The 23331-nt window shown below is 35.6% G+C and overlaps 1 protein-coding gene across 2 annotated transcripts in view; it reads right to left on the reverse strand.

The window, feature by feature from the left end:
• Nadk2 (NAD kinase 2, mitochondrial) overlaps positions 1 to 19625 on the reverse strand; it is a 47676-nt gene extending 28051 nt beyond the window's left edge. The window contains exons 1-3 of one of the 2 annotated variants that reach the window (XM_081736406.1): positions 19419 to 19625; positions 13817 to 14298; positions 370 to 485 (exon numbers count right to left, since the gene is read on the reverse strand). In XM_081736406.1, coding sequence (XP_081592532.1) covers positions 370 to 485; positions 13817 to 14298; positions 19419 to 19458 — 638 coding nt within the window. In that variant the 5' untranslated portion in view covers positions 19459 to 19625. The remainder of the gene's footprint in view (positions 1 to 369; positions 486 to 13816; positions 14299 to 19418) is intronic. The other variant, XM_081736405.1, reaches the window with a different exon arrangement.
• Between the last annotated feature and the right edge of the window lie 3706 nt (positions 19626 to 23331).

Raw genomic sequence — 23331 nt, forward strand, 5'->3', positions numbered from 1 at the left:
GCAACAGTTATTTTAGTTCGACCAGCATAAAATCAACGTAAGAAACACTGCAATATGATATGTAAGATTAGAAATAAAAAGTACTGTAATCAAAGATTTACAAAAACAGCTTAAGGAATAACAAAGAATGAGAATCAATAATCCCTGATCCACCCAAACAGCTCATTCAAAGCTACAACTTCTTATGTTTTTTGAAGATCTCTTACATCTTTTCGCTAACACTGCAACGACGAATCACTTGAGGCTTGAAAACTAAGATAAGATGAATGAAACTATAAGAATGAAAAGGAAACAACCAATAAAAAGAAGATAGGAAGGGAGGCTGTAATAGAAGGTACACTAGTTAAAAGGAAATTGGTATACACTAACCGTTGCTCGGGATCTATTGGCTCATTTTGATGCTGAACTTCAATAGGAGGACTAGTAACATCATCACCTTGAATAATCACACGGATTCTCTTCCGAAACACCCAACTAAACTGGCCCTGTAATTTAAAGAAAAAAATAATAAATCAGATATTCACTATTTGTAATAAACCAACAGAAGTCTTACAGCAATATTTCCTGTTGTACATTGCTATATGTCCTTGTAATAGTGAATGGGAACTACCATTAAAGTGGGATTCGAAAAACTACTTGCATCTTTTTCTCGTATCACAAATTCACACTAGATTTATATCAATTGCATTCAGATCGTTTCGGAGTTACGCAAATTCGACATACTGAACGTAAATTCATACTTCCGTAGGAAATTTCCGCTATAAGTAAAATTTAGGAATGATACTTACATCTGCAGTAAAAAGCAGTATTAAATTTCTAAAATCTGTTTGATAGTTATCTAGAGAATAAGGCATGAACTAATTAGATAATTACGTATTGCTGAACTGTTACTAATTAGTTTTTTAAACCATCGACTTTAAGAATATAAGGTTCTGTACCCTATATAAAGCAAATTATGTAATTGAGTTTTTGCATTGTAGTATTACGAAACAGTAGTTTTTCGTATTTTCATACGTGTTTGTATGAAATCTTGTTATGGTAACAATTTGACTTAACATAATTTTCGACACACGCAAAGAGCCCTGGATCTATTTACGTAAGTCGAGGACTGTCTGTACTAAATCAGTAGTTAATGACAGTGCGAAACACATTACAAACTTGAAGATAACTTTGTAATTCCTAAATAAATTTATTTTTAGATATTTGCGTATTTCCTTCTGCACTATATAAAGGTATTGACGTATTAACATACAAGAAGAACAGGACTATATAAATAAAGCAACAAATTTTACCTAAGAATGAAGTGCGAATCTACATAGAAATATAGTAAAAGAAAATACACAGATTTTTGAAAATATACGAACAAATAGGTAAATGTAACTTTTACACAATACACGAAGATGGTGATCAAAACAATGGAAACATGAAGAAAATTCAACTTACATGGGACGGTAGTTAGCCTGCAGTTCTGATTCATCATATCATGGAAGCATCGAAGTCATGAATAATACCGAGAGAAATACTGTATTATTTATCGTACAGTACAACATTCAGTTCCGTCAACGACAAATTGACTACAAGTGTTCAATAATGTTGAGAACTAGAGCTTCCTCATGGCTAAGCGGTTAGCGTACGCACCTTGGCGTGGGAGACCCGGGTTCGATTCCCGAAGGAAGCCCATTTGGTTCGGATCCCACGTTAAGCTGTAGGTCCACATCTCATATAGCCTCGCTGCTGAAAGGAACGCTAAACTCTAAATCAAATCAAATCAATGTTCAGATCTGGAGATTGGGTGGGCCAAGAGAGAACTTATACTTCATCCCGGTGTTCACGAAATTACGCTCCAACAGCTTCAGCAGTGTAATTTGGCACTTTGTCCCCTTGAAAGTTGGGTCATACGTCGGCAATCTAGATCATGGAATTGACATGGTCACCTAAAATGCTCACATAATCATCGCGTTCCGTAAGCGTAGCCAGAGAACCCACGAATTACCAGGAAATTGCGGCCGGCAGCATCACAAAGCCGCAGTCATGTTTCGTGATGGGAAGGAGACAATTCGGGACACACACTTATTTGGGCGTCTGCCATAAATAAACAAGCCCTGTTGTTGGTAATAAGGTAAAAGAGGGCTCATATTACACATTTCCAATCATCGGCAGTCCAATTTGAATGCCATCGGCACCATTTTCTTCACGTTAAAGCGTTGTAACGGTAATCAACAGTCTGGAAATTGATATCAACCGCGGATGCAATTCACTGTCTAACTGTCGCCATTGGCTTCCAAGTACTAATTAAGTTCCGTAGTCACTTTTGTCGCATTCACTGTACGGTCCTTGGTGACAAGCCACTTCAATGCTCAAAGATGCCTGTTACTGAGGTCTCTCTTCTGTCCACTATTACACTTTGGCAACCATGAGTTCTGTAGGCCGTCATCACTTTGAACACTGCTCTTTACGACAGACCTAAATACACTACAACCTTAGATACACTTGTCTCAACTAATCTTGCAACAAAAATTCGATCTGTTTGAAACTCACAGGTTTCCTATTTTTCACTATCACCGTCTGTCAACTGCAACACAGACCTGTATTCTACCCAGCCTAACATACAACACGCGATTACCTAATACACCACTAACAGTGCATCCTTAATGTCACTACCTCATATATTTTACGTATTACGAACTACAAATGTTTCTTTAAACCACTTACAAAGAGTGAAAAAGTGGCTTGACTGGACCGAGACTCGAACCCAGGATCTCCGGTATACCGTGCTGATGCGTTAACACTGCGCCACCCAGTCCGCTTCCCAGAACAGACAAACACCCTCTCATTCCTGCAGTCGGTGCTTTCCGCTCAAATCACATGGCTTGTACCACAGCCTAAACTGCTGTGCTTGGACAGTCCAGTGTCCATATATTGACAACATCTTTAACGGTTGTGATTTCGTATATATATTAATGAAAGGAGGATATAACTGATTTACTTTACACACCACAATCCTCTGTAGGTGCGAATTAAACAACTTACAAAGAGTGAAAAAGTGGTCCGACTGGACCGGGACTCGAACCCGGAATCCCCGGCATACTGTGCCGATGCGTTACTACTACGCAACCCAGTCCGCTTCCCAGAACAGCCAAACACTCTCTCCGTAATGGTAACGCATCGGCATAGTATGCCGGAGATCCCGGGTCCGAGTCCTGGTCCAGTCAGGCCACTTTTTCGCTCTTTGTAAGTTGTTTAATTCGCACCTACAGAGGATTGTGGTGTGTAAAATAAATCGGTTATTTCCTCCTTTCATTAATATATATACACAAATGTTTCTGTTACTTTGATAACCATCTGTATATCAGCTAAAAGCCAGAAATGTGAACTCGAATTACTTATTGTTTCATTAAAATTTTTATCATGGATCAGTAATAAAATTGATAATTATATTTAAGTTGTTAACTTAGAAGTTTCGGGAGTCAGTGTTGTTGTTTCATAGAGTCATATACACTCTACATGCTCAAACCAAGAGGTCAAAGTACACCTCACTAAAATAAACTTAAATTAAAATGATAGAATGAAAGTAACTTATCATGTTAACTTTCCAAGATTCGTTTTATAAAAGTCAATTTTGCATTGTATGATGGAATCACGCTCATATCAAACACAAGTATATTGATTACATAGTGAAGGAACATACTACAGATTCAAGAGCTGGTTAGAAATTGAAGTGCGCATAGCATATGGTCAGCGAGACTGTTATTAATAAAACTAAAATGGAAGGTGTTTTTTAAATAATTATTATTATCGAAACCAAACCAAACCCGAATTTCATTTTAGCACTATCCCTTTCTAATCGATCCTAATACTATCCTGAAACTAACTTGATTTATATTATATTCAAGCTCTTTTATGAACTTAGTTTCACTTAAAATTGTTCCTCTGCATTCTAGTTTATTTTACTATTTTCCTTGTATTCTTTGTATTTTCTTTATATTCTTTTATTTTAAGCACACGCAATTGAGAATTTGATTAAATATATTAAGAAAGATATGTCCATACTATATTGTAAGGATCCCCACATCATAACATGAGCACATGTTTATGAACGACACGTGGTAACGTTTACAAACAAGCAGACAATACAGGAACAGGAAGACACTAAGGGAACCGAAAGAAGACGAGCCATCCGAAGAGGGCCCATAAAAGAGGAACCACAGGGGGAGGAGGCATCAGTTGACCAATGATCGCCAACCCATTGTAGCTCTGGAGGTCGCTTTGGACTAAGAGGTTATACCTATCCTGACACCCAAGGAGGCTGCTATGAGCTGAGGTTTCCTAGGACCATAACCTGGAGTCACTATAAGACACCCTGGTGGCTGCTATGAGCGAAGGGGTTCCCGTATGAAACGATATATCCTTCAACCTTGGTCATAAAGGAGATTCTGATATAAGAACTTTGTAAACACAAACACTATTTTATATTTTTATAAATAATAAATAGGTGAAGGGCTAGATTTCTGGTCTGGTGTAAAACAAATGCACCGATGTATGTATGGCAATGAGTAAAAAATCGCATATACTGCAATTGACTTTTGTTGAAGATACCTCCATTTTGTCTATATATTCGAAATTTTGGAAGATTTCAACAGGTAGAAAGATTACTGACAATATATTTGTCCAATATTAGCGTAAAATAATGAAATTAGAAGCAAAAGACTTAAATATGAACAAACTTTAAAACCATTAACACCGCAAAGAGAATATCTACTTGTGTAGGGAATTTTATTACTCAACACTGAAAATTGAGAATTTACTCCGAAGAACAAGGCTATGGTGGATTGAAATCGGCGTACGAAACAATAATCTTAAAATTGATCTTTGGATTGAAATCGGCGTACGAGACAATAATCTTAAAATTAATCTTACAGTTCTGCATCATGTATAGTTAAGTTCAAGCGAATATGTTATATATCCACTTTTCGTTACATCCAGCATCATTCAGAAGATGTAATATTTTTTATTTACAACAATTATAAAGGAAACCATTCTTGCCCTCATCATTAAGAAAACCATCGCTAGTTGTTAATTTCCTGTTTAATTAATTCCCATTCATCATATCACCATTAAGACCTTTAAGTGACTGTCTTGCCATACTCATTCATTACAACACTTAAAATCATAATCGATTCAACTTTGACGCTACTAGTATTATTCAGAAGTGTTAGGGAAAGCAAGCAACGAATATAAAATGTAATTATTCAACTTTTAAACTCTGCTGTGAGCCTCCTCTGGTTAAGCAGTTTGCGTAGGAGACCCGGGTTTGATTGCCGGCAGGAGCTCATGTGGTTCTTATTCCACGTTAAGCTGTACGTTCACGTCTCATGTAGCCTCGGGACTTACATATTCATTTATGCTGAAAGGAACGATAAACTAAAAATCAAATCAAAAATCAAACTATGCTATGCTCAAGTATAGAACTCTTATAGAACGGCTGTCAGTCAGTCAGTTCGTCTGTCAACAGATAGAGCGAAAACGGCTTAAGATAGCCAAAAATGGTTTTCTGGAATCTATTCAGAATCTCAAGAATATGATCCATTTCTCGGTCCTCTATTCAAACTGGAAGTGGCAGAAATCAGGTCTTCCTGTTTCAATGTTGATCACTACAGAGCAAAATCAGTAATAGATAGCGAGAAGCAGTTTCCTTTTTTTTTTTTTTTTTTTTAATTGATTCAATGTCCCAAGAATAGATTCAATTTCTACTCTTAGATTTCTACGAAACTGGATGTGGTAGAAATAAACTATCCATTCCAGTTTCAATGTTTATCAGCGTTTACTGATATGAGTTCAGTACTCAAGACTAGCTCCTATCTAGCAAGTATTTTTCCTCTATTGCTACCAGAAATGGTAGATATCTAACCGCAACCAAAAATTTTAGGAATAGTATTTCCGGTTTCAGTATTTAATTTTCATAGTTCGGAAGATTACTCTAGTTTCACAATATAAATGAAACTCACTTATTTGCATTAGAAATAGGAATGGGGTAAAATAAATTTCTCTGAAACAGACTTATGTTGACACCAATCAAGCTAGCGTTATCATTATAGAAATTATTGGAGTAGAAACAATTCCATCCCAGATGGCACTCATTTTATAATTTGTATTTCATAAATATCATTTGACATGTTTATTTAATAGAGTTATTCCAAATTATTTTACGCAGCACTAAATATAATACAGGTTCTATACTAATACATTTAAAATTGCTGCGTTACTCGTATGAAAACATACGCATGAATATTTTTTCTTATTTTTTATTTTGACTTATTTTAGATTAATGTCCTCTTCAGCACTGACGCTATGAGACGTGGATCTACAGCTGAACATGAAATCCGAAAGACATGATCTTCCACCGGGAATCGAATCTGGGTATCCCGCGGCAAAGATGCGTACGCTAGCCATATATCAACGACCGAGGTTTCCTCTTACAATGTTGGCAGTTGTCAATGTTTAAGTCTCTTGCTTCTAATTTCATTATTCTATCCTAATATCGACTAAAAACATTAAAATATGTTTAACAGTGCTCTTTCCTCCTGTTGACACCTGAAAAACTTAGAATGTATAACAAAAACAAAGGCATTGCCGACAAAATGAGTCATTTACTTTTACACATCATCATCATCATTATAGATATTTTGTCCTTATTGGCAGGTTACTTGCTGCACTTGAGAAGCCTTCGTGCACCACGGTCTTCCGCTAACCTCTTCGTCTTCACGTGTGATTTTTCTGTTTTGATACTGTCCATCAACTGTAGTCTCATTCGCCCCTTCCTCTTTTCCTGCCACATCCTTTAGCTTAAACGGTAATCGTGGGTCGTTAAACTTTATTATTATTATTAAAAAAAAAGAAATACGATATAAATTTAGTTTACTTTCCTGATTCCTTAAGCTGAAGGAAAATGAGCATATTGCGTATATATAAACACTAAGTACGTTATGAAACCTAAAGAGGTACTTAAGATATTGCTGAAGTTCATACCAATCCCTACAAACTTTGCTCACATGTTCATTTCCTTCAAGTTTAACCCTCTGATGCATGACCAATTTTTCCTATATAAATGCATAACGTGGATCTCTAAGGCGTGAATTTAAAATCAATAGAAAACATGTATGTATTTAACTTTTTGTGCTATCTTTGAGATCAACAGCATATGTTATTAAAGCATTATACCAAATCAATGATTTCAGTTTTTTTTCTACATACGTTCATATACAGATACTTAACAATCTAATGGAAACACACAAAAAGTGAAATTTACGAGATTAACAAGGCGTTGAACCACCTTTTGCCCTCAAAACAGCTCTGATGCGACGTGGAATGAAGTCGTAGAAGTCATGAATGGTAGTAAGATGTATGTTACACCATTCCCTGTGCAGAGCATCACTCAGTTCCTTGAGAGACAATGAAGGAGCAGTTCCTTGTCTCTGAAACGAACCACAAATATTTACTTATGTTCAAGTTCGAGGACTGGGAGAGCCACGAAAGGTGTTCATCCAGTGTTCCCAACCGACGCAGCAGCTCAAGCTGAATGAATGAGCGCACTATTATCCTGGAATATCGCGTCCTTTCCGGGAGACAAAGTCTGGACCATATTATGCACATGGCCCCTTAAAATGGAGACATGATCACAGGCAATGACGCGAGCGGTAAATGTCAGCAAGAGACTCATTTAAAACTATGATAATTGTGGATCACAACATTACAGAGCTCTCCATTCTTCACGGTTGGATGGGGACACGGTGCTTCATACGCGTCTTTTAAGTCACTTACATAAATATATGGTTTGAAATAAGGTAAGCGATGACTCATCTGACTATATTACATGTTTCCAGTCATCAGCAATCCATATTGCATATTCGCTGCACCATTGTTGTTGTGTTTTAGTCTCTTGTCAGCGTTTCCTCGTGCAAACAGACTCCGTATACCCATGTCATATAGCTCGGGCAGATTGTTACCGCCGACACAGGTTGTGGGACGCAGTACATGAGTTCCTCCGTAACTTGCTTTGCAATAGCACGATAGTTTTGAGTAACAATCCGTTTTCATGTTAAGCAGGACTTCCCACTTAGGATTTTTCTTCTGACCTCTGTTTCTCTTCGCTGATATGATTTTGCCGTGAGTTTGTAGACCCACATCACTTTGGGCACTGTCTCTCGTAACGTACTTGCCACCTTTGTCACGCTCGTATCACATGGCCGAGCCGAAAAATTAAAGAGGTAGCCTATTTTACATTATGATCGTCTACTTAGTTCACCGTGTATTGCTGTTACAGTGCTCCTCTCGTAGTACATAGTTAGCCCTAACACACCATCAGCAACAGCCCGGAGCTGCAGTCGCCGCCTGGACATGAACTTAGTAAAATAATAATAATAAAACTACTGTCTTTAGCTCAACAAAAAATGGTTATTTACCAATGAATCCTCCCTTGTAAAGCCTAAATATTTTTCAAACGTTTCGGAACTCAAAGCTGGTTCCGTCCTCAGTGACAAGGTGGAAAGGACTAAAACGGATAGGGGATAAAAGGTATAAAACAAAATTTTGTTTTACCGAAACGTTTGGAAACTATTTAGGCTTTCAAAGGGAGGATTCATTGGTAAGTAGCCAATATTTTGTTAATTTACATCATCATCTCATGCACCTATGTAACTGTAATTGTACTGTCTTTAGCGTTCAATATATGCTTACAGAAAATTGAACCAATGGTCTTTTCTCGTTCAAGAAGATCAATAGGTACAGAGTGTGGAGTCTCGAGAAATTCGGCGAGTCCCAACTTCTCATTTTCCTACGGGCATCAAAAAATAGAGGAGTCAACTTCCTAGTCTACGGGCTTGGAGACCAGTTAACCGTTACCCGTTAACCGATAAAATAACCGTATAGCTCTTGAATACACATTTTATTCGACATATCGAGAATGTACAAAACTAAATCTGTTACTTCATTTAAAAACCCATTATACAGTGCTCATCTGCAGACAATAACACACAGCACAATTACAGAAACTTCGACTTCTGAATCACCTCACACTTCCGAAACAGAATTGCGTATAATTAGAATTTTCAAAAAGAAAGAAAAAGAATCGTAGTCACTAAGCAAAATAGGAAAACTAAACCTTAGCGGGCCTCAGAGACCCACGTTATGCAATAACGGTGTACAAAAGAAAAAAAAGTCAATAAATATTTATGGGAAAGTAAGGAATGGCCTCTGTAAGCGTAGTCCTGAACATATTTTGAATGTCAGAGATATCTAGCATGCAAATGTGAAATATAAAATCAGCAACATGCCGGGTCTCTGCGATCCATGTCATGCATATGAAGGTAAATGAATCAAAAAAGTAAAAATTTTTATCTGTATAAGATGCAGCAAGGATTCCATCATTTCTTAATTGGAAGCAACTAAACGACTGAAGTAGCTGACTGCTTAAGCAGCTTTAGTTCTTCACACTGAGGAAGTAGACGAAACCATTTGTCACTATAATTTTTTAGAACGCTTCTTTCTGTAGAACAATTCTTTACTGTATTCTAATTTTTTCGAATTTGTAAAATTACTTGAGGTTTGTTACTAGTATTTTTACCGTAATTCTTTGAATATTAAAGCATGTTGAAATAGCAATTTTTGGTGTCGTTAATTTTCTACTACTGCTAGAACTAACAAATTAAATGTATTTATTTTTATTTTAATTCTTTAATCCTACACATATATATAAATAACCATATCACTGTGTTTGACTTAAGAGGGAGAAGGAGTGAGCCACAGCGGCCGGAAAATTGGTGTTCAATTTAACATGGGATCTCAACCATTTTTTAGGCAAATCATGGTTTCATTTCGTTCTTTCGCAAAAATGTCTCAATAGCTCACTCAATATTATGCATCTCATTTTAAAGGTGCAATTTGAACGCTGTGCGTGATATTTTCTTCTTATAAATACAGATAATTATAATCCAAATTCCCATAAGAAAATGATCAAAATTAGAGGGAAAAGTCTTCTGTTTTTTTACAGTAAGGAAAAGAGCTAAAAACTTCGGACTTTTTTGAGAATGGAGTACTATCTTTGTATTTGTGCGCTACTGTACTATTTTTTCGCTGTTTCCAATGACATTCATTACTCAATCGATGAGAAATTATATCCTTCATTATTGAATCTACAGAAATCAGAAATCAGATTTTTTCGTGTTCACGTACTTGGCCGTCTAACTGCTAGATGGCACTATAGTCATTCCTCATCCCACTTTCCTTCTCAGCGGGAGCCAGTCCTTTTGAAAACCTACTTTGAACCTCTTAACAGGGGCGGGAGGAAGGAAGTCGTTGTGAAGAACGGGAACTTCAAACACGAGGAATGGCAAAATTTATGACCTCTTTAGTTGATGGTTTCTGTTTCAGCAGTACAGTGTATTTGTAGATGGTTTCTATGAGAAGAAGTAATTTGTGTTGGTAGCGATAAAGTCAACCTTTCGACAGAGATTTGTGAAGGAGAAGCCGAACCAAAGTCTTCGTTTATCTATTCCAAGAAAGAAATGAAAACTTCCTGCAGGACTGAGAATATACATACAAGAGAAAAAATAAAATACATTATTATAATAATCGAGTAGATCAATCCCCGAAATATTCTTTGTTTACCTGTCAAAAAATCAAGAATAATATAAAGCTCTTTCATCAGCTTCCATCGTACAACATACTAAACACAAACATTATATATATATATATATATATATATATATATAGTGGCGGATCCAGGATATGATCAAGGGAGGAGCTAAACCATAGTTTGTCTCTTTATCCAGAGTAAACAGGATTGAAGCCCCTTTTATCCAGTGTATACTTGAACGTCAAGGGGGGGGGGCTATAGCCTCTATAGCCACCTTTGGATCCGCGCCTGTATGTGTATACTGTTTACAGTGCCCGATTTACGTATAAGCTAAACAAGCTATAGCTTAGGGCCCTGCTCTCTTGGGGCCCAAAAATCTAAAGAAAAGCTGGATATACATTTCTAAAATATAAGAAAATTAAAAAATAAAATAAAATGTCTATATACGTAGCAACAATGCTTCCTGCTGTGTAGCCTACGTTCATGTAATTAATGGGGCTCCTTCTGCTAGTCTGCTTCCTAAATTATCTCTAGTTTGTTCATTTCTGTATGTAGGGTGCCTATGTTCATCTGGACACATAAAGGACCCCATTACCTTAAACAGCTTGGGGCCCCACGAAACCTAAATCCGACTCTGACTATCTATTTATGCATGTTTGCTCCCTCTCTTTTCGAAGCAGTGTTTCTTTGATATTGCTTCAGATTCCGGCAGGTTTTACCAAGGAGGGAAGAGTCCTTACTCATTCCAGGCATTCAAACTAGGGACTGGACTACTTGCTTCCAACATTCTGTCCCCCATGTATCCCGGTCTGAATCAATTGCCTAAAGCCCATAAAACATTCAAATTCAAATGTAGATGTTGTTCATCAGTGTCGACACCGAAATATTTCTCAATCAATGGTAAGGGTGTTTGGTATCCTCAATCTGTCTCCCTCTTATTAGCGGAGAAATACTCTATATTCGGTAGTAATTTTTATTTTTTTATTTTCTTTTTTAAAAAGTGCTGTTTAATGTATCTCATAGGAAACTAAATTTTTATATACCCTAGTAGTATAGAAACGCACCATACGGTACCTTACAAAATAAACATCCTATGCCAAGGATGCTAACATTAACAATAATAATAGAAAAACATACTAATAAACATTTTAAAGACATTCTTTCATTAATCAAGTCGCACTTAAAAGTAGAAAACAATTTTGGTTATGCATGACTTAAAAAAAAAAAAAAAAAATGGGATGCGCTCTAATATAGGCTTACATACAGTTACTTTATAAATTCTTAAAATGACGCGCCCCATTCTTTTTATTTAGGCTTGCATAAATAAGATTATTTTTAACTTTTTAGTGCGAATTGATTAACAAAAGAATGTCTTTAAAAGGTGTTTTATCATTTTTTTTATTCGTTGGACACATTTTCCAAATCCTAAAGTGATATGCAACCAGGGAAATAAGGGCTCGTTAAAGGCTAGTATTTATTTTAGGATAAAATAGTTGAAAATAAAAACATATTAAAATTTGCTTTTAAAATAAATAGATATATTGCAAAGTATGAAAGTAAAAATGAAATATTGTATTGTCGCCGGACTTACGTCGCTCTGTGACAGTTCTTAGTTCTATGACGTCAGGAAATAAGTTCAATGTATACGAACACTTATTCAATGTTTGAAACAAACACCTGTTACGTCCTTGTACACTCATCTCCAAAATGATTGTCGCATAACTGTCTTCATGTAAGAATATAATGTAATACTGAATTTGCTGGGTACTTTTAATACTGATACTATGTGTATAATCGGGAAATGTATATATGGTAAATTTCATAGGAAAATATTTATAAATACGAAAATTAGAATGAGTAAATCATAATGTTGCTAAATGGGCACGAAAGTTTTATTTTCGTTTTATTGTTCTTATTTACTCCTCTTTTGACATGAAACTTGCATACATGTCTCTGCCGATTGTACACATACTAACATTATAAGAAATACCGGGTGAATTCGTTATCAAATTATATTCCTACAACAACATATTTATAGACATGCGACAATTATTTTGGACATGAGTGTACCTTCCTGAAGAAGGTGACACATCTTTTAATTCTATTGTTAATGAAGTGGTCTATTTCCCCAAATAAAAACCAATACCAAGCAGAGCATATGCTCCCTCCTGTCCTTCTAAGCCGGTACCCAAGGCTAAATGTAACATTGCACCCCTTTCCTGTTGTAATAGGAAAAATTCAGGATGGTCAGCTACTGGTATCGATCCCAGGACCATTCGAATGTGAAGGCGAGACAGAGGGTAAATATGGTGATCATATTTTGAAAAGAAAATAAAGAAATGGATTCCACTAAAAAAGAGTCACATTGCCAATACATTTCAGATCTTTGTCTGGGTTTTCTGCCTTTCAATTCCAAGTTTTTTTTTTTTTTTTTAACCACGAAGGCCCAAAATAAATTAGAATATCGACTCTCCCGGTTTTTTTTTTTTTTTTTTTTTGTAATATTTGCATGGTTCTTCGCTTTATATCAGACTCTTCCTGCACTATTCCCGCGTTATTTACCATAGGTAGAATCCTTTGAGAAAGAGACAGGCGACAAGTGCTTTAGTTCTCTATGGTATGTTTGTGACCGTTGTAGATATTTGAGTGGCTGACGGCTGATATCATGTTGGTCCCTCTTACAATATCTCTGTATTTATTTTTTCTTCAGTTCTGTTTCTCTTTTAGCCAAAAGAAAGGAATTTCACTCCTCTGTCCCATTTACATCCGTAACCATCCCCCTCCTGCGCTGTCCAACTTTGACCACGTGCAGGGGAAAACGAAGGAAAAGGAGGAGTGCCATTTGCTTTGACGGCATTTCAGCAACAACCCCATCTGTTGCCAAAATAAGGAAACACTTTGCACTGCGATATCTTCGATTTGTCAAGGTCACTTGACTCCTTCCGACTCTTAAGCATGGTTCGCACATATAATCATGCTTACAAAAATTGTTCAAAGTGCCTACATGGCAGATTATTTTCATTCTGATCTTAATGCCTTTTTGTGCAGAAATTATTTTAATAAAATAATAAAAGTTATCAATGGGCAAACCAAAGAATATTCGATTACTTAACACGGTACACTACATAGCAATGCCAGATTCTATACAGTGTCCTTCCATAAATCATTTATAATCAGAACACTTACCATACAAATTTTTTTCACTGCTGATACCACATTCACCGCGCCAGCATACCTTCTGGGTAGGCACAAATATCCTTCTGAACTGGATGGATCAGAATTAAAACCAATGACAGGTTTACTAGGGTTTGGAACTTTGCTAGCAGCCAATAGGTAAGTACCATCACCACCGGTACTGAAAATGACATCTGCCCAATCAACACTCGCTGCAGAATAATCAAATCGATTAATAAGTCTTGTTTCTATGCCATGTTCTTGAAGAGCTCGGATAATAGCACTTTCACAAGCTTTGTGTACTTTGTAATGGTGTAACAATCTGTCATAGTCCGAACCTCGTTTTCGTAAAATTTGCTCCAGCTGCTTCTCTGAAATCCCTGGCAACTTCGATTTCTCATATTCATAGCGGCAATGTTTACTTAACAAAAGTGCCGTGCGAAAAGACCAACCTGATGTTGAGTAGAAATAATGTCCAACTAAATCAGCAGTTCCTAAAATAAAAGAAGCATAAGTTTATATGTATCTATAATCCGTAATTTTCTCCAGTTAACACTATTCATGCAATCACTAATAAAGTATGTGTAGTATATATTAAAAAAAAAAAAAAAAATCTAGAGTACATACATTCCGGAGAAATTATTTTTATTAAGTTGAAACAAAAATTTTAGGAATGATCTTAAAAAATGCATCACAAGATTACGATCTTCGCTAATAATTAGTTTTTGGATCAAGGGCCACAAAATTTTTAAACAGCCCATAAATCGAATTTTCGTATTTTTTACGGAATAAGCACATTATACTGAGTTAAGTGATAGTGTGGGTTTGGCTACACTATATATTGTTTTCCAGATATAAGGCGTACAGGAAAGTTTTTGATTGAATGAAATATTTTGGATTTTTTTTCACGGAATAAGCACATCATACTGAGTTAAGTGATAGTTTTGGTTTGGCTACACTACATGTGGTTCTCCAGATATAAGGCGTACAAGAAAATGTTTGCCTAAAATATACTGGATTTTTTGATCCAGAAAAAGACAATGAGAGATTGAAGACAATCCTATGGTACAGTACATTGATTATCACTACAGGAACACATACAGGTTTGTACTACGTGAATTTTGAAATGTCTTCTACACGTTTCGTAACTTGATAAATATATAGTTCAACCACCGCCAATATATACTGATATCAAAATCTATACATACGAAACTTTTTGTTATGAGTCTAAGTAATCAGGAAACCGTGTACACGATTCTTACTCTAACAAACAAAAATTTCTCTTTTCTATCAAAAACACTTTCTCCTAACTTCACACTCTCAAAATTAATTTTCTTAACGAAAGAATCAATTTATTATATATATATATATATATATATATATATATATATATATATATATATATATACACCGTGCGTGCCCCGTGTTGCGCTACTGACCTGACTCAGACAATATTTGTGCTTTTCAGTGGCTATTTATCTAGCACAAGTTGGTTCGTGTTTTATGCATTATATTTTTATGGCAAGCTATAGCCTCCTTTACAGTAATAAGGGTAGGAAACGAATTTATAATTCCATTCAAACATTGTTTTTCGTTATTTCTGAACGTGACAGAGTTTGCAACACTGAATAATTGAAAGGTACTACTTTTGCGCAGTAATACAATATCGATGCATGCGTAGTTAGTAAAGAATAAAAAGGCACGAAATTACGAATGGAAACTTCCACTTCAACTGAGATAGGAAAAAAGGTACCATATTTCAATATCTGATTTTGTTCAAACTTTTTTTTTTTGGGAAACTAGGCGAATTTTTGTGGACCCATATTTTTTGTTTTGTGTAAAAATTTTCCCGCCAAATAATTGGTTACCAAAGAAACCAAGTAAGTTACAACTTAAGAATTGAAGTAAACATTGAAAGCAGTCTACTTCGGAGCCCCACCATTCAGTTGTGGACACTATATTTTAATATACTTTGTTTTCCGCATAGGTATTTTTCTTTTTTTTTTTTAATACGCCAGCTTATCCGAAAATTCGATGTTTGCGAACTTTTTTGTGCACTTCCGACTCGAATTTTAAAATTCTGTTTCCACAGTTTAAAAGATCTAGTTACCCTCTTTCTGAAACAAGTTTTATATCGCTTCCGTGGGCAACCGTTTTCTTTTTCTTTTTTTTAAAAAAAAATCAAGGGATCATCAAATTCTCAAAAACCGCCATTCTTTCGAAAAACCCATTTTTAACTATCTGAAAATTAGACAGGTTATTTACTTTGACATGAATAACACAGCTAGCAACACTGGAAAGTACCTTTTATTTACTTTTTGAAATCAAAATACCCCCTAAATTTGTAAAGTGACCACCACCCCCATCCTTCCACGCCCTTAACCCGGAAGATCTGACATACAACCCGAGGTGAAGATTACGGATTGAAACATAGAAGCTGCATTTTAAGTCACTTACTTAAAACAATAGTCTGAAACAGCTTTATTGATTTTTTTTTTTTCACATTGAAGTAATCATTTGTTTGCTTAATATAATCTTCGTTAATGGTATGTATGCATGCAAATGTTCCAATAGGTATAGGTGTAGTGACAACTCGTACCAGATTGTCGACAGCCACAAAATACTTATTTCTTTTTTTCATCTCTGCCGGAAACCTGTATCCTGTTGAAAATCCGTGTGGAAGCATGAACAGAATTTCAACTTCTCATAATTCATGATTTATTGATGTTATTTCAGCTACCATCCACCGGTTATCACTGAGATAATAGTTCCGGGCTACTTGAGATTATCAGAATTTATTGCGTGGCCGTTGTACAGATCTATGTATCCGCATACACGTTTTTCACGTACAATGGTTCGGGCTTTGTCGATCATGTGTTCCGTAACCGACGGAAACACTTCCAATATTTTTTATTTTGTTGTCCAGTTGCATATTAGTGTGACAAGAGAACTTGATCATTGTATGGCAGTTTTGATTAAAGAGCAGAGTTTAAATCACGCACGTATGAAGTACAAGTTTCATTTTTTTTCCTCTCATAGCTTAAAGTTTCTTGCACGAGAATATATATATATATAAAAGTTTAAAACTTGGTGCGGATAAGTTGAACGGTACGGCTTCTGGTCAACAGCTTACATTCATATCGGGTCGAACGGACAGACATCCAGAAATTACTTCTATGGCTTGTAGGAGTATGAGGACTGTAAATTCATTGACATATCGAACTCAGTTTCAGATTTTTTTTCCACCTCAACATTACTTCTCTTCCAATACCGTTGCTCGAAAGTAAACAGAGAACTGTTTTTAAGGAATACGGAAGGATGGGTCATTCGCAAATTAAGTTAAAAAAAAAAAAGTACTTAGAAAAACATCGTTAATCTTTCTTAATGAATGTAAGCTGCAACCATGATCCAACTATCGCCATATTACTGCTTCCAACTGGGACATCGGACTTCAAAAGCCTATAATTAATTCGTGAAGCATTGGCCAGGTGTGTTTATTATTCAAGTAAAAGTGAACAACCAGCAAAATTTCATAGTTTCAAAAAATACCTTTTTTGAGAATTTGATAACTTTTTTTCCCTCTCTCTTTCTGGAAAACTTGCCTACAGAAGCGATACGTAACTTGGTTTCAGAAAAGGGGATAACTAGATCTTTCGAACTATGAAAACAAAATTTTAAAATTCAAAGTGGAAGTGGTCGAAAAGAAATTCACAAATATCGAATTTTCGGATAAATTGATATTCATTAACTATTTTAAAGAGATACGCATATGGGAACCAAAGTATAATAAAATATAGTTTCACCACATTTATATGTACATACCACAACAAAAATTATAACTCTACAATCTCTAGAGCTGAAAGGTGAGGCTCCGAAGTTGACTGTTGTCTATGTTGGCTTCAATTCATAAATTTTATTATTGAAAATAAATTTATGAAAAAAAAAGTTTGAACAACATCCCAGGTGATGATAGTGCATGTTCTGGATGAATTGAAGTGGATCTCTCCCAATATTTGCGAAATACAATCAAAACTGAAGTAGGAAAATGAAACAGGAGTAATTGTGAGTACGGGCAAGGTTCCAGAAGACAGGCCTCCTTCCCATTTAGCTGTAATAAAAACAGAAAACTACATGCTCTACGGGGCTCTAACCCGCTTTCACTCGCTAACGCTCGCTCGGCAATACTATGTGAAGGAAATATTAAACTTTGATATGGAAAGGAACCAACCTAGCTACTTAACCTATATGGGGAACTTGTTTTCTAGTACCTTCCCGTGAGTAAGGTATATTAACATGATAGTAAGTAGTTAGGAAAATAACGTCCAGAACAATTGCATGTTTTTCGGATCACGGGAGGGGAGGGAGGGAGCAACAGTGAAAACTTAGCCCCGCTTTCATATCACTTGCCTCGCATGTTCTGAGGAGAGGTAAAAAAAAAAATCTTCAGTTAGGGCGGTTGGCCCTTGAATCCTGAGCGCAATAGGTAATTTTATTCCCACTCTATATTACATGAAATTACCCAACTCTGTGACTCTACAAAATTGTCTACTTCCTCTCTTTTACAAATAGAAATAAAAGTGTCAAGTGCAAAGTGTATCCCACGAAACGGAGATTCCTTTTGTGAGATAAGGGTATTCCATAGCTTGATTTTAAATATTTGGAACCCAAGACAATAAATGTTTAAATGGTTTTAAGTAGGAATACGCCTTTAAATGTACACACAATATTTAATAAAACCAAACTTTGCTTAATAAAACCAAGTGAGCTGGGTTATTTTTTAAAACTGGGCTTTTCACAGGCCTGTTCAACACCGAGGCAGTATGAGGCGTGGATATTTAACTTAATGGGCTAAATTCTAATTACGAGGAGCCACAATTAATTACTTTACAAAATATAGTTGAGCGAGCGAAAGAGGTCAGAAACTCCGCAGTGTTCGTTGTTTTCTATCTTCATCACAATTTAGACAAAAACAAAGTACTCGGTTCTGGAGCCTGTATTTAACTTCATGGTTTGTATTGGCCCCCACAATTAGAATTAACCCGCTTTATGTTGTTCTGAACCAAGTGAGCTCCCATTTGAAATCGATTCCGATCTCCCACGCTATACATTCTAACTATATAGCCACGAGATCATGTCTCTCATCAAAAGGAGCTGATATAGACTATATCTTGCAAAATCTGGACATATCCGGCAATTCTTGGTGGAAACTCATTTTTTAAATGGATAGTTTTTCGCAATAACTACTAGGCAATGAAAATACCTGTCTTGCAATGCAACTAAAAATGTCAAAAAATATATCTTTTTTCCCTTACAAGCTAGGCTACTTGAATTGTGAATGTGATACGTTTGTAACTGCATGCTGAATTACGAAATAAGTTATCTGGGCAAAGGCCTCAGAACATTCTATGAAGCGTGTAATCTTGAAAAACGTTTGTATTATGGCACACCAGATATCTAAAATTATCTTACATCTACAAATTCACACTGTGCTAGGCTAAGATATTCTAATTGTATAGCATATCGTGGTATTATCATTATTTCAAAAGAATTATGAACATGAGGATCAGATGTTCTGTTCAAAACAAACCACAATAACATGCACTTGAATAACAACCTGACTTAAATCTTCTTGCAGCCTTGCAAAACAGAGACATAGCACCAAGTACTATTGTATGACAATCACATTATTCTTTCCTTTTTATTATTTGGGATACTTTAACCGCAACTGTTTATGGTTCAACATGTTTCGTCTGTCAGTTTTGTTGCCACACCGTCACACTTTCGTTGTCTTCTTTGACTCATTTATATGAAGAGTTCACAGCATAGAGTATGAGAATTTTAATAGTACTGTTAAGATGGGAGGGACTTCTATTTAGAGTACATGATCATTGACGACATTAGGAACTTTGCCAAGAGATTCAAAGTTTGTTTACATTTATTAGATAACGAATACTTTTTTGGCATGATGACGCAGATATCAATAAGTGAATTTAGAAATTTCTTGAATAAATTCACCTAAACGGAATTAAAATTGATTTGCCTCCTATCTCAAATATAGGTTTCCTATGTGATACATTGAAAATTTTACTTATTATTCTTTATTAATTTAAGTTTATTTTCAGACTCAGGAAGCAAATCACAAATACGTTGGGAAACGAACATATTAAGACTAATCCAACATACTCAAAACAGCGAATAACGGGATAATATTCTAGTTTTATATTTGTCACTCAAAATGCGATCACAACGCAACTTTTATTAAAAAAAAAAAAAGAAAAAAGAAACATGGAGGAGACTGGAAAAAAAACTTGCGGAGGCTAGATGATTAGGATTCGCAAAATTTGCGTTACTGACGTCAGGCCCGGATTTATGTGCTTGGAGGCCCGGGGATTTATGTTTAGTGTTATATCATGGCCTCTTCTGACAACACAATTATATATGTATTAAATGTTGCGAATAATGTATTAAAAAGGAACGAATTAGAGAAAATTTATTGTGGAACTCTAAAGGCAATCGACGGAGAGGTAGGAGGGGAAAGCAAATACTTCATTCTTTATTGATTTTAAGTGGGTAGACTACTAAATAGTTTTCAAAAGCTATTAATTTTTCTTTTGCTCGTTTTTCGTAACTGAAAAGAAATAATAAAATGTAACTTACTACATTAATAGATAATGTTATTCTATACCCGAAAATACGAATCGGAAGAACTTTCAGTGTTGCCATTCATAGAAATTACTGTGTGACCAGAATTTGAATTGCCCAAAAATGTAGGTTTAAGGCAGGAACTAGAAAAATGAACTCAACGGTACTTGATGACTTATCATGCAAAATTTGCGTTACTGCCGTCAGGCCCGGATTTATGTGCTTGGAGGCCCGAGGATTTATGTATAATGTTGTATCATGACCTCTTCTGACAACACAATTAAACACAATCCTTAAGTAACGCAATTAAATGGGATAATATAATAAAACAGAAAGGGGCGGATAAGATATAAGGTTAACAATAATAACTAAGGATGCCATGCATTGTTGAACCGAGTAATCCTCCCTCTCACCAATTCCAATCCCAAACTATAAAAATAAGTCTTTTAAATTTGATAACAGACACAAAATGTTCTATAAAAATATTGTTTAATTGAAGGGGAGAGAGGAGTAGTCCGTATCACATTAAGGTGCTAAATTCACAGCTGATTCTTTACTCATATTAATTACAAGCACTGACGATTAGGGAAAAAAAGAAAATAGATATGCGAATAATGTATTAAAAAGGAACGAATTAGAGAAAATTTATTGTGGAACTCTTAAGGCAATCGACGGAGAGGTAGAAGGGTAAAGCAAATACTTCAGTGCTGTCTTTGTTCCTTCTTAACTATTTTTTAAATAATATTCGTGTTTATTTTGTAAAAAATTACATAAGTTTTAATAAGTTATTACAAAGCAAATACAAATTTTATTTGAAAAGTAGTTAACAAGGAACAAAGACAACATGATAAGTCATCAATTACCATTGAGTTCATTTTTCTAGTTGCTGCCTCAACCTACATTTTTGGGTAATTCAAATTCTGGTCACAGTAATTCCTATGGATGGCAACACTGAAAATTATTCCTATTTGTATTTTCGGGTGTAGAATAATATTATCTATTAATGTGGTAAGTTACATTTCATTACCTCTTTTCAGTTACGAAAAACGAGCAAAAGAAAAATTATTAGCTTTTGAAAACTATTTAGTAGTCTGTTCCCTTAACCTCCTACAAAGGGGATAATTAGAAGGCCTGAAAGAAAATGTACGACATATTACGCCAAAACCGTACATTTTAAATGAAAATTATCTTGGAACGTATTTTTGAAATTGGGCAAGGGAAAGTAAATTAGCCTTCTTTTTTCTGGCAGATTTGAACCCTAGGCTATGGCGATATTTACAATATCATAAAGAAATTATACACTAACGAGCGAAGGGCGCGATGTCACTCACACGGGAAGGTCCCACAAGTTGTTGCTCAAATCTGATTGTCACATAGCACATCTGATAGCATTTTCGCCGAACTAAGAGGTTCATCCAATACATGGCTGAAGTAGCACTCTTATTGGCCACGTACGGATGACGTCACAAAGATTATAGTTCAACCTGCTACTATGCTTGTTGCTTTCGTTTCTCTGTTTTGTGTATGTGCGTGTTTAAAAACAGAAGAGGAGATTATCAATATTGTTACTTGTTAAATACATTGCATTATAATTTTTGATTTATGTTCACTTCTTACGCGGTACAAATAAATTATCCTTAAATACTTGCACTTGTACTTGTTAAATACATTGCATTATAATTTTTGATTTATGTTCACTTCTTACGCGGTACAAATAAATTATCCTTAAATAAGTCTTCGTCCAAATAAAAGTGTTATAAAACACACTTCGAATGAATGTTATTATTGACTACAATTTTAATATTTTTATTAAATCACAGAGACAGTATTAGCTGATGGTGCTCACAATTTATACACTGGCTTTTGCAGAAATCGTACACTTTGTTATGCAACACCTTCTTTTGATTTCAAATTTACGTACAGAACTTGAGTTCCACTCAAATGATGATGTAAAATTGAAAACGTCTTGGCTTTGTTACTTTTACCATGTACAAAAATATTTCTCAGATTAACATTACATTACACGCTCCAGTTTGTCTTTATTTGCATCCAAAAGTAGGTCTGGTTTAGAAGTATTTTGCAGCAAATAACGTTGTAGTGTCGTTATTGATAAGCCATGCTCGGTTCAATTGCACGAGAAATGCTCACCAAACTGAATTAGATGGCCATTATTAGGTAGCATTCTTTATGAACCATATAAGGATACCAACTGGAACATGCAATGTGAACTGCATTATACAGTGAAACCTCTGAATAACGGACACCAATGGAACGGGAATTTTTGTCCGTTACTGAGAGGTGTCTGTTACAGAGAGGTTACAAGAATTTAATTTTCTCAACGGTAATTGTATGCAGTAATATAGTGATGAGCGCAAGAGTCTTGGTCTTGCAGTTTTTGCAAGAGTCTTGCATGCAAGACCAAGACCAAGACCAAGACCAAGACCAGGAATCCCGATGCAAGACCAAGACCAAGACCAAGGGGTGCAAGACCAAGACCAAAACCAAGACCATACCTGCAAGACCAAGACCAAGACCAAGACTCTTGCGCAAGAGTCTTGCACAAGTATGGTAATACTTGATTTTTTATAGAATGTAAAAAGGAAGGGAAAAAATCATTACATCTTTCACGTGAACTTCTTGGCTCCAGTAAAAATACCGCCGGAGTGAATGTGTTCCCAGTAGTTTATGCAATCCATGTGAGTCGATCTGCTCCTGTAACATATAGCTACAGTATGTCGTTTTTTAAATCGGTTGTTCACGAGACGACCGACAGCATAATTCTATGAATTGTTACAAGCTATAATAACTTCAGTGTCTAATTTACTTTGGTCATCATTTGATCATTCACGTCGGTCCATGATTGGATTTTGGGAAATCATACGAAG

Source organism: Thermobia domestica, chromosome 13, assembly GCF_964235325.1.
Source record: "Thermobia domestica chromosome 13, izTheDome1.hap1.1, whole genome shotgun sequence".
NCBI classification, from domain to species: domain Eukaryota; kingdom Metazoa; phylum Arthropoda; class Insecta; order Zygentoma; family Lepismatidae; genus Thermobia; species Thermobia domestica.